Source organism: Leucopleurus acutus (genome assembly GCF_964270905.1).
Source record: "Leucopleurus acutus genome assembly, chromosome: 2".
NCBI classification, from domain to species: Eukaryota; Metazoa; Chordata; class Mammalia; order Artiodactyla; family Delphinidae; genus Leucopleurus; species Leucopleurus acutus.
Genome location: NC_139143.1, coordinates 159,087,459 through 159,106,504, shown reverse-complemented (window position 1 = coordinate 159,106,504; position 19,046 = coordinate 159,087,459). Strand labels below are relative to the sequence as shown.

The window sequence follows — 19,046 nt, the reverse complement described above, 5'->3', positions numbered from 1 at the left end:
GAAGCAGTGCTAAGGCCTTTAGGAACTAACTCCAATCAGCACCAGGCCTGAGACCCTTGAACAAAGGCTGTTCCTCAACTTGTGAGGGTCAGGGAGCCCACCCTGAGGTCAGAGAGTCACAGGGATAACGCTGCTTTGTTGCAACCAGGGATGCTACTCTGTTGTACCGCTCATACTGTCCTTCAACCCAAACACTGGGGAGTGTGACCTGTATTTCTTTTTTATTCTATTGATATATGAAATTCTGCAAACTACACAAAAGTTGAGAGGATGGTTTAGTAAAGTCCTCAAATTTTAAATTATCAAAATTTTCTATTTTTACTGCATCTACCTACTTCTTCTTCTTAAGCATTTAAAAACAATTTCCACACACCATATCTTTTCTCCCCGGCATACTTCAGCAGGCATCTCATTTTAAAAAGAGATTTCCTTATGCCTTTACCACGTATAACAAAATTAACAGTAATTCCTTGACAGCATCTAATTCCCAGTTCATATACACTTCCCCCAGTTGTCCCAAAAGAACTGCATTTACTGCATCGTAGACCAGTGTGTTTGGTGGGGCCCGAGGTCCTTTGAGAAGGGTGGTGACTGCTTCCCCACCATCCTGACTGTCAGCAACCATGCTGACAGGGCACCAGTAGAAAGATCTTTAGGCTGGCTACAGACACCGTCCCCAGTTGCTAGATCTTGGGATTTCCTCTCCCCAAGGAATAAGCCTATGGGACTTCCTCTTCTGTTTTCCAGGGTTCCACGGTCATCCCCCGAAACGATCCCAGCTTCATGCTGCTGACACCCACCTGGCTGTCATGCTGGTTCCCATTTCACTGCTTTTCCTGCAGCTGCGTTTTTCACTGCAGGAATTCCCTCAATCAGGGAAGAGCCTTCCCCCAAGGATTACGGCTCTTCCACTGGCCTCGGATCTACTGTACCTCAGTGAGTCACAGCTCTTCAGAGCTCCCAAAGGCCTTGGCTTCTTCATTTGTTGGAAAAGTTTGGCTGAATTTCTCATAAGTCAGAGAAGATTTGAGTAGCAGGACACTGTGTCACGTTTAAAGGCCTAAAGAGACAGCAACTGAATGCACTGCCTGCTCAGGGATGTTCTTTTGCTCTAAAGAACATCATTATGACAATTGGTGATATCTGAACTAAAGTCTGTATTTCATTGTTTGATAGCATCCTATCAATGATTAATTTCCTTTTTTAAAAAAAATATTTATTTATTTATTTTTGGCTGTGTTGGGTCTTTGTTGCTGCATGCGGGCTTCCTCTAGTTGCGGTGAGCAGGGGCTACTCTTTGTTGCAGTGCGGGGGCTTCTCATTGCGGTGGCTTCTCTTGTTGCGTAGCACGGGCTCTAGACACGGCGGCTTCAGTAGTTGTGGCTCGCGGGCTCAGTAGTTGTGGCTCACGGACTCCAGAGCGCAGGCTCAGTACTTGTGGCGCATGGGCTTAGTTGCTCCGCGGCATGTGGGATCTTCCCGGACCATGGCTTGAACCCGTGTCCCTGAATTGGCAGGAGGATTCTTAACCACTGCTCCACCAGGGAAGTCCCTAGTTTCCTGATTTCGATGATTGTACTGATGAGAATATGTAAGAATTTCCTTGTTTTTAGAAGAACCACATTAAATATTGAGGGATAAACGGGCATAGTGTTTGCAACTTTCTTTCAAATGGTTCAGAAAATAATGGGTATCTATATAGAGGAAATGATGAGGCAAATATGGTAAAATGTTAACATCTGGGGAATCTGGTTGAAAGATCTATGGGAATCCTTTGTATGAATACTCTGAATAAATCTGAAATTATGTCACCCTCGTCTGCTGGGTTCCCCTCTTCTCTATTAAACGTTCTGTTTCAGGGCATTTCCTGGGGCTCTCTTCCCTTCCTTATCTCTCTTCTATTCCCTAGGTGATTTCCTTTGTTTCCACAGTATTAATTACAACCTACACGATGCTCTCAAATTTATCTCTCGAACTCAGAGTTCTTTTCTTAATGTCAGATTGCCTGTGCAGTTGCCTGCCTTTTCATCTCCCCTCAAATGTCTCGTAAGTATCTTAAACTCACCACGCCCCAATCTGAATTCACATTCCTCTCTCTCCCGCAGACTCCCTCCTCTTCCAGGACCTCCTCACCTGAGGGCACAACGCCAACCACTTGCTCAAACCAGAAGGAAAGAAAACACACTTCAGGTGTCATTCTTTGGCTGCTATCTTCCTTATCCCTCACATCCAGTATTGTTTCTTGTGGTGAAACATGACTTTCAAACTCTGAATGGTCTTTTTTCATTGAAAGCTTTTCTCCCTTGATCACTAGGATTGTTTCTGCACTCCTTAGAAAGGTTCACAAGCAAGGGACAACATTTATAATATATCATCTTGGTTTTATATACTGATCTCAATAGTAACCTTGCTTATATGCTTTTCAAACGTGCTGCTGTTTATTTAAGTATTTATTAACTATTGAAACTGTGTCTGTGTAAGCATATATATTAAATAAAATATTTATCTCCAACTCATCACCATCAATCTTGATGAATATCAGGAAAAACGTACTTTTTCTAGCAAACAAAATGATGATGTGGTTTGTCATTCAAGTAATGCTTCATCATCTTTCCTGAAGCATCTACTTTGCCAGATGTGTGTTTTGTTTGACCTCTTGTTCTTGAGAGATATTATGCTTCATAGAGCCATCATGAATACAGAAACCTCACTTTCATGATATACATCTATAGTAGGACCTAGCGGTGGTAGAGCACCTTGGTTCTAATCTTGGTCATCTGAGGACCTATGGCACAGCGCAGGTCCAAAGTTGTGCAATGATAAAACATTGGAGAGTTGGTACTCAGAGCAACTACTCAATGTGAATTTTTGTTAAATAAATGTTCATAGACAACATGATATAATTTGTAACACTGCTATGTGCTTGCTAGTAGAAAAAATTTAGCCAGGACTTTCAGAGATGATCCCTCAGCTCCACACCTGCAAATTCTGCTGAAGATGCTTAGGAAAGGTTACCTGGTAGAATGATTAAGAGATGTTCTTATCTCCCAAGAATTCCTGGTTTTCTTGAACCTGCATATACCTTTTTAGGTCAAGTAAATCACATTTCACAGAGATCTTCAGAATTGAGATTATGTCCTGCATCACTGTATCATGTATGAAAGTGAGATACATTTTCGTTGATGAGTCAAAAAAAGAGGGCAGAATAAAACATTATCAAATTAGTGAAAGAAAGAAAATCTGAGTATTTGCCATCAGCAAACCCTCACCATAGGAAATACTAAAGGATTTATCAGTACTGTGAACCCAGATAGAGGGTGTGAAAAGCAAGAAGGAATATGATGACTTTATAAAATAATAATGACTTTATAAAATAATAATAATTGTGATTTGTGGGTTTAAGATATACTTGAAATAAATAACAGTAACAATATATAAGTTAGGGGGAAGCAAATGGAATTAAAAAATTTTAAAGCCCTTGTACGGTCCAGGATGAGGGTAAACATCCTGAATAACTTTAGACGTTGATGTTAGGAATGAATATTTGAATTTCTGGAGTAATCACTTAAAGAATAGAAACACAGTGTGTAACCTACAAACTAGCAGACAGGGGGTAGAAAATGGAATGAGAAAAAATACATAATCAATCTAGAAGAAAGAAGAGGGAAAAAAGAAAGTGCAGTACAAATAGAAGGCACAAAATTATAGATTTAAGGGCTTCCCTGGTGGCGCAGTGGTTGAGAGTCCGCCTGCCGATGCAGGGGACGCGGGTTCGTGCCCGGTCCGGGAAGATCCCACATGCCGTGGAACGGCTGGGCCCGTGAGCCATGGCCGCTGAGCCTGCGCATCCGGAGCCTATGCTCCGCAACAGGAGAGGCCGCAGCAGTGACAGACCCGCGTACCACAAAAAAAAAAAAAAAGAAAGAAATTAAGAATCATACTTCTAAATGACTCATGAGTCATAAAAAATTAAGAAATATTTAGAGCAAATGATAATAAAAATGCATTTCGTAATATGCGGTATCAATGAAAGCAGCATTTAGAGGAAAATTTATAGCCTTAATGCAAGTGTTAGAAAAGCAGAAAGACTGAAAATTAAATTTCTAGACATGATGTGAAAAAGCAGAAAATTATGAGCCATAACCAAGAGGAAAATCAGTCAATAGGAACAATAAAGTGAAACAGTAATTTTATAAATATACTCAATGGGGAAGGAGTCATGAGCAAGAATTCAGGGGTGGAGAGAACAGAAAACAGGTGAGGGAGGGGGGAAAAAGAGAAAGGGGCCAATGACTATGGTAGAGAAGAGAACTAGAGTTTAATGAAATGGACTTTGAAGGACTTTTTGAATAAGGAAGTTCTAATATTTTCTTTTAAATTATCTGCCATTGATCCTTCTCCTCACTCCTCCAATCTTCATTCAACATCTATTTGAAAGAGCTGGCTCATATCTGGGGTTAGCAGGTGAGAATCAAGAAGGGATGTGTCCCTAAAGAGACAAAAACACAGCTACAAGACAAGATGTGGAGAGTGACAGAGTATTGATAATTGAAGCTAAAAACTGAAGTGAGAGACAGAAAAGTAAGGCCCTGGGACTTCATAGCCATCTTGCAGAAGCATAAGAGTGCCCCAAGCGGATTTTACCTAGACCTGAAGGTGCAGGGTGGCCATCTGACATATTTTTATTATATGGGCCTGAGGGAAATAATATAAGTCAGGAACATAAAACTCTCCGACAGGTCCTTGATTTGCATAACCTCTCCCTGGTACAGATCTACCCAGGAAGCAAAGTGGTCATGGGCAGGCTGCTTAGCGAGTCTGGAGAAAAAAAGGATGCACTAACTGACCAGAGTCCTCGATGGTACTAGCTGATACAGCCATGGCCACACCTGGGCCATTTTAGAACATAATGAGGAGGTTGGGTGTGTGTGGAGGGGTGGGAGGTGGTGAATCAAGGTCAGAGAGCTGTTACGTGAGAAAGCTGGGATTTGAACCCAGGCATGTCTGCTCCAATGCCTACACTCTGTCCCCTACATCACAGGGGACCTTCCAGAGTACTTCCCCCCTAGACAGTATAGATGGCTCACATCCCCTTCAAATAATTGTCTGAGAAAAGAGACACCAGTGTGGAATGGTAACTCGGCCAATCCATACTGGAGCTCCTTGAAAGGCCCAGGGGCCTTTTCTGGCAAAGACCTACAATTTACGTCTGCATTTTGCTATTTGTTTTCTATATGTCTCACATCTTTTTGTTCCTCCATTCCTCCTTTACTGCCTTCTTTTGCATTAAGTGGATCTTTTCTAGTGTACCATTTTAATTTCCTTGTTGATTTTAACTGTTTTTTAGATTACTTTTCTTAGTGATTGCTTTAGGAATTATAATGGGCATTTTAATCACAATCTACCTCAGATTAATGCTAACTTAATCACAGTAGAATAGAGAAACCTTACTCCAGTATAGCTCTATTCCCTACCCCTTTCTTTGGCAAAGATCTATGAAGAATGCATCACCAGGAGACCTCTGAGAAATAGGATAAACTATTTGCAGTTTAATTATAAATACCTTGTTAGTGAACTGATAACACATTATTCAAAGTCGTGCAAAGTCATGATAAACAAGAGTTTTACTGATTTCTGTGCCAAAAGCTCTATATTCCCCAACATATGCTGTGAAATGATAAAAACACAGCTATGAGCGCAATCCCAGGGGAAGAGGGTGGGCACTTCAGCAATTCATAGCACCTCAAAGCAGCTGTGCAATGCTGGAATACATTAGATGCTCAATAGTCCATGATGCAGAGCTCTTGGGTCACCAAGTAATGGAATGAGCTTCCTCAGCTGAGATGAGATTTAGTAAGTCTTGAATGGTGTTTTGTTCATGGACACTGAGCTGCTGTTCTTTGGCTAGATCCAGGGCTCTCATGGCGTATTCCTCTGCCTGAAATAGAATTGCAGTGACAAAAGGAAGTTGTCACAGAAAAGCATTACATTGGAAAGCCCATCTCTGCTCGACCACAAAAACATGGGAAAGGACCCTTCAGCTTCTCACACAGCCACTGAGTTCTTTGTGGAAACTTGTGAACATACACTGGGTCTTCACAGCTAACCACATACGTGGGATGAGGGTGAGAGCGGTTAAGGAACAGGAAAACATGGTCACTGGGCTTACAGTGGACAAAGCCTCTTTTCTACATTTCAGGGCCCTTTGAACCAACATTGGGAGGCATAGAAACGGAAGGTGCCACAAGTAAGTTGCCATCTGGGGGGCCAAGCAGCCCAGAGTTTTGACAGACGCTTCACAGGACAACTTGGGACAGGCTCTAGCTGGCCCTTCCCCCCTCCATCTCTTCCTCTTCTTCTTTTTTTTTTTTTTTAAACATCTTTATTGGAGTATAATTGCTTTACAATGCTGTGTTAGTTTCTGCTGTATAACAAAGTGAATCAGCTATACATATACATATATCCCCATATCTCCTCCCTCTTGCGTCTCCCTCCCACCCTCCCTAGCCCACCCCTCTAGGTGGACTCAAAGCACCGAGCTGATCTCCCTGTGCTCTGCGGCTGCTTCCCACCAGCTATTTTACATTTGGTAGTGTATACATGTCCATGCCACTGTCTCACTTCATCCCTGCTTACCCTTCCCCCTCCCCATGTCCTCAAGTCCATTCTCTACGTATGCATCTTTATTCCTGTCCTGCCCCTAGGTTCTTCAGAACCATTTTTTTCTTTAGATTTCATATATATGTGTTAGCATATGGTATTTGTTTTTCTCTTTCTGACTTACTTCACTCTGTATGACTGACTCTAGGTCCATCCACCTCACTACAAATAACTCAATTTCGTTTCTTTTTATGGCTGAGTAATATTCCATTTTATATATGTACCACATCTTTACCCATTCATCTGTCGATGAAAACTTAGGTTGCTTCCATGTCCTGGCCATTGTAAATAGAGCTGCAGTGAACTTTGTGGTACATGACTCTTTTTGAATTACGGTTTTCTCAGGGTATATGCCCAGTAGTGGGATTGCTGGGTCGTATGGTAGTTCTATGTTTAGATTTTTAAGGAACCTGCATACTGTTCTCCATAGTGGCTGTATCAATTTACATTCCCACCAAAAGTGCAAGAGCGTTCCTTTTCTCCACACCCTCTCCAGCATTTATTGTTTGTAGATTTTTTGATGATGGCCATTCTGACTGGTGTGAGGTGATACCTCATTGTAGTTTTGATTTGCATTTCTCTAATGATTAGTGATGTTAAGCATACTTTCATGTGTTTGTTGGCAATCTGTATATCTTCTTTGGAGAAATGTTTATTTAGGTCTTCTGCCCATTTTTGGATTGGGTTGTTTGTTTTTTAGTTGTTGAGCTGCTTGTATATTTTGGAGATTAATCCTTTGCCAGCTGCTTTGTTTGAAAATATTTTCTCCCATTCTGAGAGTTGTCTTTTCGTCTTCTTTATGGTTTCCTTTGCTGTGCAAAAGCTTTTAAGTTTCATTAGGTCCCATTTCTTTACTTTTGTTTTTATTTCCATTTCTCTAGGAGGTGGGTCAAAAAGGATCTTGCTGTGATTTATGTCAGAGAGTGCTCTGCCTATGTTTTCCTCTAAGAGTTTTATAGTGTCTGGCCTTATATTTAGGTCTTTAATCCACTTTGAGTTTATTTTTGTGTATGGTGTTAGGGAGTGTTCTAATTTCATTCTTTTACATTTAGCTGTCCAGTTTTCCCAGCACCACTTATTGAAGAGGCTGTCTTTTCTCCATTGTATATTCTTGCCTCCTTTATCAAAGATAAGGTGACCATATGTGCGTGGGTTTATCTCTGGGCTTTCTATCCTGTTCCACTGATCTATATTTCTGTTTTTGTGCCAGTACCATAGTCTTGATTACTGTAGCTTTGTAGTACTGTCTGAATTCAAGGAGCCTGATTCCTCCAGCTCCGTTTTTCTTTCTCAAGATTGCTTTGGCTATTTGGGATCTTTTGTGTTTCCATACAAATTGTGAAATTTTTTGTTCTAGTTCTGTGAAAATTGCCATTGGTAGTTTGATAGGGATTGCACTGAATCTGTAGATTGCTTTGGGTAGTAGAGTCATTTTCACAATGTTGATTCTTCCAATCCAAGAACATGGTATATCTCTCCATCTGTATGTATCATCTTTAATTTCTTTCATCAGTGTCTTATAGTTTTCTGCATACAGGTCTTTTGTCTCCTTAGGTAGGTTTATTCTTAGGTATTTTATTCTTTTTGTTGCAACGGTAAATGGGAGTGTTTCCTTAATTTCTCTTTTAGATATTTCATCATTAGCATAAAGGAATGCAAGAGACTGCATTAATTTTGTATCCTGCTACTTTACCAAATTCATTGATTAGCTCTAGTAGTTTTCTGGTAGCATCTTTAGGATTCTCTATGTATACTATCATGTCATCTGCAAACAGTAACGGTTTTACTTCTTCTTTTCCGATGTGGATTCTTTTTATTTCTTTTCCTTCTCTGATTGCTGTGGCTAAAACTTCCAAAACTATGTTGAATAAGAGTGGTGAGAGTGGGCAACCTTGTCTTGTTCCTGATCTTAGTAGAAATGGTTTCAGTTTTTCACCATTGAGAATGATGTTGGCTCTGGGTTTGTCATATATGGCCTTTATTATGCTGAGGTAATTTCCCTCTATGCCTACTTTCTGGAGGGTTTTTATCATAAATGGGTGTTGAATTTTGTTGAAAGCTTTTTCTGCATCTATTGAGATGATAATACGGTTTTTCTCCTTCAGTTTGTTAATATGGTTTTTCACATTGATTGATCTGCATATATTGAAGAATCCTTGCATTCCTGGGATAATCCCCACTTGATCGTGGTGTATGATACTTTTAATGCACTGTTGGATTCTGTTTGCTAGGTTTTTTTTTTTTTTTTTTTTTTGCAGTACGCGGGCATCTCACTCTTGTGGCCTGTCCTGTTGCAGAGCACAGGCTCCAGATGCGCAGGCTCAGCGGCCATGGCTCATGGGCCCAGCCGCTCTGCAGCATGTGGGATCCTCCTGGACCGGGGCACGAACCCGTGTCCCCTGCATCGGCAGGCAGACTCTCAACCACTGCACCACCAGGGAATCCCTGTTTGCTAGTATTTTGTTGAGGATTTTTGCATCTAGGTTCATTACTGATACTGGCCTGTAGTTTTCTTTCTTTGTGGCATCTTTGTCTGGTTTTGGTATCAGGGTGACGGTGGCCTCGTAGAATGAGTTTGGGAGTGTTCCTCCCTCTGCTATATTTTGGAAGAGTTTGAAAAGGATAGGTGTTAGCTCCTTTCTAAATGTTTGATAGGATTCGCCTGTGAAGCCATCTGGTCCTGGGCTTTTGTTTTGTGGAAGACTTTTAATCACAGTCTGAATTTCAGTGCTTGTGATTGCTCTGTTTTATTTTCTATTTCTTCTTGGTTCAGTCTTGGAAGGTTGTGCTTTTGTAAGAATTTGTCCATTTCTTCCAGGTTGTCCATATTATTGGCATATAGTTGCTTGTAGTCATCTCTCATGATCCTTTGTATTTCTGCAGTGTCAGTTGTTACTTCTCCTTTTTCATTTCTAATTGTATTGCTTTGAGTCTTTTCCCTTTTTATCTTGATGAGTCTGGCTAATGGTTTATCAATTTTATTTATCTTCTCAAAGAACCGGCTTTTAGTTTTATTGATCTTTGCTATTGTTTCCTTCATTTCTTTTTCATTTATTTCTGATCTGATCTTTATGATTTCTTTCCTTCTGCTAACTTTGGGGTTTTTTTGTTCTTCTTTCTCTAATTGCTTATGCTGTAAGGTTAGGTTGCTTGAGATTTTTCTTGTTTCTTGAGGTAGGATTGTATTGCTATAAACTTCCCTGTTAGAACTGCTTTTCCTGCATCCCATAGGTTTTGGGTCGTCGTGTTTTCATTGTCATTTGTTTCTAGGTTTGGGGTTTTTTTTTTGCGGTACGCAGGCCTCTCACTGCCGCAGCCTCTCCGTTGTGGAGCACAGGCTCCGGACGCGCAGGCTCAGTGGCCATGGCTCACGGGCCCAGGCACTCTGCAGCATGTGTGATCCTCCTGGACCAGGGCACGAACCCGTGTCCCCTGCATCGGCAGACAGACTCTCAACCACTGCGCCACCAGGGAAGCCCTCTAGGTATTTTTTAATTTCCTCTTTGATTTCTTCAGTGATCTCTTGGTTATTTAGTAATGTACTGTTTAGCCTCCATGTATTTGTATTTTTTACAGTTTTTTTCCTGTATTGATGTCTAGTCTTACAGCATTGTGGTCAGAAAAGGTACTTGATACAATTTCAATTTTCTTAAATTTATCAAGGCTTGATTTGTGACCCACGATATGATCCATCCTGGAGAATGTTCCATGAGCACTTGAGAATAAGGTGTATTCTGTTGTTTTTGGATGGAATGTTCTATAAATATCAATTAAGTCCATCTTGTTTAATGTATCATTTAAAGCTTGGGTTTCCTTATTTATTTTCATTCTGGGTGATCTTTCCATTGGTGAAAGTGAGGTGTTAAAGTCCCCTACTATGATTGTGTTACTGTCAATTTCCCCTTTTATGGCTGTTAGCATTTGCCTTATGTATTGAGGTGCTCCTATATTGGGTGCATAAATATTTACAATTGTTATATCTTCTTGGATTGATCCCTTGATCATTATGTAGTGTCCTTCTTTGTCTCTTGTAATAGTCTTTATTTTAAAGTCCATTTTGTCTTATATGAGAATTGCTACTCCAGCTTTCTTTTGATTTCTATTTGCATGGAATATCTTTCTCCATCCCCTCACTTTCAGTCTGTACATGTTCCTAGGTCTGAAGTGGATCTCTTGTAAGCAGCATATATACAGGTCTTGTTTTTGTATCCATTCATCCAGTCTATATCTTTTGGTTGGAGCATTTAATCCATTTACATTTAAGGTAATTATCGATATGTATGTTCTTATTACCATTTTCTTAACTGTTTTGGGTTTGTTATTGTAGTTCTTTTCCTTCTCTTGTATTTCCTGCCTAGAGAAGTTCCTTTAGCATTTGTTGTAAAGCTGCTTTGGTGGTGCTGAATTCTCTTAGGTTTTGCTTGTCTGTAAAGTTTTTAATTTCTCTGTCGAATCTCAATGGGATCCTTGCTAGATAGAGTAATCTTGGTTGCAGGATTTTCCCTTTCATCACTTTAAATATGTCCTGCCACTGCCTTCTGGCTTGCAGAGTTTCTGCTGAAAGATCAGCTGTTAACCTTATGGGGATCTCCTTGTATATTATTTGTTGCTTTTCCCTTGCTGCTTTTAATATGTTTTCTTTGTATTTAATTTTTGATGGTTGATTAATATGTGTCTTGGCATGTTTCTCCTTGGATTTATCCTGTATGGGACTCTCTGTGCTCCCTGGACTTGATAGACCATTTCCTTTCCCATACTAGGGAAGTTTTCAACTATAATCTCTTCAAATATTTTCTCAGTCCTTTTCTTTTTCTCTTCTTCTTCTGGGACTCCTATAATTTGAATGTTGGTGCATTTCATGTTGTCCCAGAGGTCTCTGAGACTGTCCTCAATTCTTTTCATTTTTTTTTTTTTCTGCTCTGTGGTAGTTATTTCCACTATTTTATCTTCCAGGTCACTTATCCTTTCTTCTGCCTCAGTTATTCTGCTATTGATTCCCTCTAGAGAATTTTTAATTTCATTTATTGTGTTGTACATCATTGTTTGTTTGCTCTTTAGTTCTTCTAGGTCCTTGTTACATGTTTCTTACATTTTCTCCATTCTATTTCCAAGATTTGGGATCATCTTTACTATTATTACTCTGAATTCTTTTTCAGGAAGACTGCCTATTTCCTCTTCATTTGTTTGGTCTGGTGGGTTTTTACCTTGCTCTTTCATCTGCTGTGTATTTTTCTGTCTTCTCATTTTGCTGGGTTCGGGGTCTACTTTTCACAGCCTGCAGGTTCGAAATTCCCGTTGTTTTTGGTGTCTGCCCCCAGTGGGTAAGGTTGGTTCAGTGGGTTGTGTAGGCTTCCTGGTGGAGGGGACTGGTGCCTGTGTTCTGGAGGATGAGGCTGGATCTTGTCTTTCAGGTCTGCAGGACAGCGTCTCGTGGTGTGTTTTGGGGTGTCAACTTATTATGTTTTTAGGCAGCCTCTCTGATAATGGGTGGGGTTGTGTTCCTGTCTTGCTAGTTGTTTGACATGGGGTGTCCAACATTGGAGCTTGATGGTCATTGAGTGGAGCTGGGTCTTAGCGTTGAGACTGAGGTCTCTGGGAGAGCTCTCGCCGATTGATATTACGAGGGGCCAGGAGGTCTCTGGTGGACCAATGTCCTGAACTCGGCTCTCCCACCTGAAGGGCTCAGGCCTGACACCTGACTGGAGCACCAAGACCCTGTCAGCCACATGGCTCTACTTGCAAAGGGGAAAGGGGTGCCTCAGCAAGCCGAGCAGGTGCTTTCACCCCCCTCCATCTCTTCTTTTCTCCCTTATTTCCTTCCTCCCTCCCTCCCTTCCTTCCTTTCTTCCTTCTTTCCTTTCCTCTTTCTCTCCTTACTGTCTTTCAATAAATATTTATTGAAAGGCTACTATGTTCCAGGTACTGTGACTATAGGCAGAAATCCCTACCCTTGTGAAATTGACAATATAGTGGGGAAGAGAGGCAATAAACAAGACAAATAATTAAAATGCAATGGTATCTTAAATAGTGATTCATGTTAAGGAAAAAAATAAAGCAGGAAGGGGAACAGGAAGCATTAATGGTGGCAGTGGGGGTTTGCCGTTTCAGACAGAGGGCAGGGAAAGCCTTACTGAAAAGCAGACAGCTGAGTCCAGACCTGAAGGAAGCGAGGTGCCAATCCTTAGTAGATAGAGGTGTCCCTTTTCTCCAAGGACCTCTTGCAGACCTAACACCCTTAACACACCTTGGGGGAATGACTTCCTTGAATGCAAAATGAGACCCTGAAATGTAGAAAAGAGGCTTTGTCCACTGTAAACTTGGACATACAATGGAAATGTTCCCTGTTCCCTAACCCCTCTCACCCCCATCCCACATAGGGCCACTGTCCCTCTTTTGTGCTCCCCCAGGGCCCTGGGCTTTACTATCACACTCTATTTTAACCCACAGACTGGGAGCTCTTCCAGGCCCTGGTATACAGTAGGTGCTTAGTAAAAGTTTGCTGATGAAAGGAAAGAAGGAAGAAAGGAAGGGAGGAAGGGAGCGGGGTAAGGACATCTTAAATTTTCCCATGTCACCCACACAGAAAGACCTCCTCCAACCATCCTCTCTCCTCTCTCCCCTTGTCTGCTTTACTTTTCTTTGTAGTGCTTTTCACTCTCTGAAATTATATTACATATTTATTGTAACTTCCCCTCCTCCAGAAAAATGTAAGTTACTTGGAAATAGGGAACTTGGCTGGTGGTTCACCACTGCACCCCCAGTCCCTAAAACTGTGCCTTGCAAATGGTAGAACCTCAATAAATACCTGAATGAATGAGTGGATCAGTCAATCAATAAATCAAGAACCCTGAGATATGCCACCTGCTGTCTATAAGAAATTGGGCAAGCAATGGACCCTCTCTGTGCCTTAGTTTCCTTATCTGTAAAGTGGGAATAATAAAATACCTTCTTTGTAAAGTTAGTATGAGAATTAAATGTGATAATTCATGTAAAGTACTTAGGCTAGTGACTGCCACATAAAAAGCACTCAAGAACAATTACCTTTTGAATTATTATTTCTGCCTGGATCCCTCCAGCAACAGGGAACTCACTACCTGAGTATGGTTAGAGCAACTACTCCAACCCCCCAAGGACTCCCCAGAGCCCTTCTTCCCTGCAGGCTTCCCAGCACTGCCCCAGCCTCAGTTAACCTGTGCAACCCTAGGGTGGCCCCCTTGAGGGAAGAAGACAACCCCATTTCCATTGTGCAGGTTGGACTCAACACATAAGAAATGTCATGAGCATCTGAACTATTTTGGAGTGAAGGCTTACTCTGAGGGTAAAAGCTAGTGCAGTTGGGCAAAACACAGCTGAAATCAACTAGAGGAACTTCTCCCTCCATTTTAGACATGCTTCTTTTCTAGGGGAACTTGCCTTTGAAGAATTCACCATCAGGTAGTAAAGCATGAACAGGATTTTTAGAACAAAGATTGTTTTTTGGGGGGCTTTGTCAGATGTAGATTCTCGAATCTTCAAGATTGAAGTCAGGATCTGAATGGCTTCTGCTTCCTGGGCTTCATCTGTGATGGAAAGAAAGGGAGGAAAGAAGAAACAGGCCCTAGGGCAGCTGCATCTACCCTCAGGGATAAGCACCCTGTTAGGGCACCTGTCCTTCAGGCAGTTCACCAGCTCTGCCCAGCCTGTCATTATCAGAGTAACCTAAAAAAAGCAAAACAAAACAAAAAACAAAACTCATTCCTACAGGTCCCAGAGTTGCTTAGCTTTCTTTCTTTCAGAGTCCTAAACTAGATCTCTTAGGCCCCCAATACAGGGAATTTGCCATGGTGGGATTTCTTGGGTCCAACTCAACTTCCATTCTATAGCAAGAGGAGGGAGCCGGGGCTTCTGGCAGCCACAGCACCTTAATTCCTCTTCCCCAAATCCAAAGATGCTTAAGCCGTAGCCTTTCTGCTTTTCCCCATGTGAGGCTAAGCTTAGAGAAAAAGACAGAAAAGACATACACTGTCATGTTAAGGTTGGCTGTCTTTGGATAGCTATGATTTCTGAGTTTTCTGCTTTAACATGAACTGCTTTTATAGTAAGAGAAAATTCAATAAAATTACTAATTTTTTGAATCTTAGCTCCGAACTTCTCCTCCAAGAAGTCTTCCCTCTTCAACACCATCCAACTGTCCTCACCTCTTCATTCTGGGACTCAGCTTGTAATATAATTTGTACTTGTAGAAGTTTTCTTTTCTCTCACATAGTTGCTGTCTCACCCACTACACTATATGTCTCTTTTGAGAAGAAACTAGATCTTCCATCTCTTTTTATGATCTCAGAGGGAATGATGCTGTACTCAGCCTTCAGCCCTTTGCTGAGCTGTGGGTAGAGAGATGAATGAGACTCAGCCCTGCCACTGAGAAGTTCACTGTCCAGTAAAGGAAGAGGATAAAGCACCAGAACAAATGAGCAATGGGACTTCCGTGTGGAGTCTGGAGAGATAACACATAAAAAATGGATGCTCTGCAGGAATCTCAGGGGGCTCTGGCAGGGTCTTTTTTTTCTCCAGATCTGTCCCTTAGTAACTCCCCTGCAAGGCTGTGTGTGACGCTAGGGACCTGAATTCTTCCCACCGCTCGTCACATCTCTTTGATCCCCCTGTCTCAGTTTGCCCATTGGCAAAATGGGAAGGTGGCACTGATGTGCCCCACGACAGACACAGCTGCTCTCCCTCTGAGGGGAAAAGTCTGTGGATCAGAAGAAATGAAGTCACTGCTCTGCTTCCTGGGGAGAACTGCCACTTACCCAAGCCAGTGTCGGTCTCAAATTGTTTGCCTAGTAGATCTACTTGTTGGGTGCGAGCCTGTGAGAGGACTTGATAGTGATTGTTCAAATATTTATTCCAGATCTCAGAGACCTGTTGGGAAAGGAGATGGTAATCAGACAAGCAAGCTGGACTTTAGCCACTGGACCAGCCAGCTGAGAGGGCAGCACCTCTGCCCAGGCTTCCTGCCGGTCTGCAGACTCCCTCTTTCATTGTGCCTGAATGCAGTGGGAGCCTTAAGGAGCCCAAAGGTGCTTGGCCAAGGTAAGTGTGACAAGTGTTGGGCTGCAAAGGGCACATGGAGGGCTGACCCAGGGACAGCCCTGGTGGGGTCTAATTACAACGGCTACCATGTGTTGGGCACATACAACTACCTTTACATCCTCCCAACGTCCCAATTACGGTCGTATTCTTATTACTCCCGTTTCATAGATCAATAAACTGAGGTTCAGAAAAGTTAAGATCACTCTTGACTTTTGGTAAAAGCTGCTATGTGGCACAGCCAGGATTTAAATTCAAGTCTGCCTGATTCCAAAGTTCATTTTTTTCTCAGCTGCACAACAATGCCTCTTCTTCAGAAGTGGGTCTAAAATATGAATAAACAGTCACCACTTGACAACCTATATCACACACAGAAATTGTTGTTTGCTAAGTAAGGTGTTACTATATGAAGATAACCAACATTTTAATATATTGGAAACAGTTTTTTAAGGAAGGTCCATACTGTTCTCCATAGTGGTTGTATCAATTTACATTCCCACCAACATTGCAAGAGGGTTCGCTTTTCGCCACACCCTCTCCAGCATTTATTGTTTGTAGATTTTTTGATGATGGCCATTCTGACCAGTATGAAGAGATACCTCATTGTAGTTTCAATTTGCATTTCTCTAATAGTTAGTGATGTTGAGCACATTTTCATGTGTTTGTTGGCCATCTGTATGTCTTCTCTGGAGAAATGTCTATTTAGGCCTTCCACCCATTTTTTTTTTTTTTTTTTTTTTTTTTTGCGGTCCTTGGGCCTCTCACTGTTGTGACCTCTCGCATTGTGGAGCACAGGCTCCGGACACGCAGGCTCAGCGGCCATGGCTCACGGGCCTAGCTGCTCCTCGGCATGTGGGATCTTCCAGGACCGGGTCACGAACCCATGTCCCCTGCATCGGCAGGCGGACTCTCAACCACTGCACCACCAGGGAAGCCCCACCCATTTTTTCATTAAGTTGTTTGTTTTTTTGATATTGAGCTGCATGAGCTGTTTGTATATTTTGGAGATTAATCCTTTGTCAGTTGCTTCATTTGCAAATATTTTCTCCCTTTCTGAGGGTTGTCTATGACCCAGCAATCCCACTCCCGGGCATATATCCTGAGAAAACCATAATTCAAAAAGACACATGCACACCAATGTTCACTGCAGCACTACTTACAATAGCCAGGACATGGAAGCAACCTAAATGCCCATCAACAGCGGAATGGATAAAGAAGATGTGGTAGATATATACAATGGAATATTACTCAGCCATAAAAAGGAACGAAATTGGGTCATCTGTAGGAGATGCATGCACCTAGAGACTGTCATACAGAGTGAAGTAAGTCAGAAAGAGAAAAACAAATATCGTATATTAACACATATATGTGGAATCTAAAAAACTGGTATAGATGGTCTTATTTGCAAAGCAGAAATAGAGACACAGATGTAGAGAATAAACGTAGGGATACCAAGGGGGAAGCTGGGGTGGGATGAATTGGGAGATGTGGATTGACATATATACACTGTTGATACTATGTATAAATAGGTAACTAATGAGAATCTACTATAGAGCACAGGGAACTCTACTCAATGCTCTGCGGTGACCTAAATGGGAAGGAAATCCAAAAAAGAGGGGATATATGTATACATACTTTGCTGTACAGTAGAAACTAACACAACACTGTAAAGCAACTATACTCCAATAAAAATGTTTTTTTAAAAAGAGGAAAATATTGTATAGACTTGACAATCTACAATTGGAATAGATACATACTATTCTAAAAGATTTAAATTAAAACTATTTAAAATTTAAGAAAAAAAGAAGCCTAGCACTTTAGACTCTGTCAAGGTCACCTTCTCTTGCAACTCAGCCCCAAATCATCTGACAGTAAATATATATATATATATATATATATATATATATATATATATATATATATATATATATAAACAGTTTAAAATCTTTCACAGGTAAAGATGGACATTTTAAAGTACTTTCATGTTCTTTGATCCCTTCACAGGACCTTTCAACAATTAGTTTCACTTAAAAACTTCATCTCCTCCTTTATCCCACACCTCAATATGCCCACATTAGCTTGCTCCTAGGGATATGACAGGGTATCTGGCAGCCTATTTGGAGGGGTTTGGTTCTTATTGACCCATAAGCTATTATTTGTTAATTGCTCTATTGATACTAAGGACTAAACTATTTTGGTAGTGGAGAAACCGGAAGAAAGAAAAGTGGAATATATCATGAATCAAGCTATGTGATTTTGGGCAAGTCACTTCATCTGTCTGTGCCTCGAATATCTCATGAATGGTCTGACACCAGTTGTAAGATACCAGGCCTAAGTATCAAGGCTCAGCTCCCATATTCCCCAGCTCACCTTGGTGTACAATGTGTCTGCCAGGTCCAACTTTTTAAGGCCATAGAAGATATTAGCCAGGTAGAAGTAGCCTCCTGAGGTCCTGATGTGCTCTGTTCCAAATGCACAACTGGCGAAATAAATCTATAGCAGAAGGAAGAAAGAGAGTGCTTGAGTTTTCTTTGTAAATCATATATCTTATAAAGGACTTGTATCCAGAATCTATAAAGAACTTTTACAACAGCTCAGTTAAAACATGGGCAAAGGATCTGAACAGGTAACATGTCACCAAAAAGATACACCAATGGCTAAAGCACATGAAATGATGCTCAACATTATTAGCCACTAAGGAAATGCAAAATAAAACCCACAATGAGATACATCTTCACACACACTAGAACTGCTCTAATCAAAAAGACAGAAAATAACACTTATTGGCAAAGTTGTGGCAAAAGTGGAACTCTTGTACATGCTGGTGGGAATATAAAATGATGCAGCCTCTGTGGAAAACAGTTTGGCAGTCCTCAAAAAATTAAACAGTTTTACCACATGACCGAGCAATTCTATTCTTAGGTATATACCCAAGAGGAATGAAGACACGTCTTCACACAAAGACTTGTACACAAATGTTCACAGCAGTGTTATTCATAATAGACAAAAAATGGAAACAACCCAAATGTCCATCAACTGGTGAATGGTAAAGAAATTGTGGTATATCCAGATGATAGCGATAAAAGGAATGAAATATTGATATATAAACAACGACACGGGTGAATTTCAAAATAATTATGCTAAGTGAAAGAAGTCAGATGCAAAAGGCATCATTTATTTAATAATGATTTAATATAAATCATTCATTTATATTAAATGTCCTAAAAAGGTAAATCTAGAAAGACAGAAAGTGGGAATGAGAAATGACTGCAAATGGATATGTGGGCTCTCTTTAGGGTGAAAACTGGATTATGTTGATG

At 41.1% G+C, this 19,046-nt stretch overlaps 1 protein-coding gene across 1 annotated transcript in view; it reads right to left on the bottom strand.

Moving 5' to 3' along the window:
• Positions 1–5,809: 5,809 nt before the first annotated feature.
• ZMYND12 (zinc finger MYND-type containing 12) overlaps positions 5,810–19,046 on the bottom strand; it is a gene marked incomplete at its 3' end in the record, with an annotated part of 33,848 nt that continues 20,611 nt past the window's right edge. Inside the window, exons 5-8 of the mRNA XM_082859593.1 lie at positions 18,097–18,219; positions 15,447–15,558; positions 14,070–14,219; positions 5,810–5,934 (exon numbers count right to left, since the gene is read on the bottom strand). Coding sequence (XP_082715719.1) covers positions 5,810–5,934; positions 14,070–14,219; positions 15,447–15,558; positions 18,097–18,219 — 510 coding nt within the window. The remainder of the gene's footprint in view (positions 5,935–14,069; positions 14,220–15,446; positions 15,559–18,096; positions 18,220–19,046) is intronic.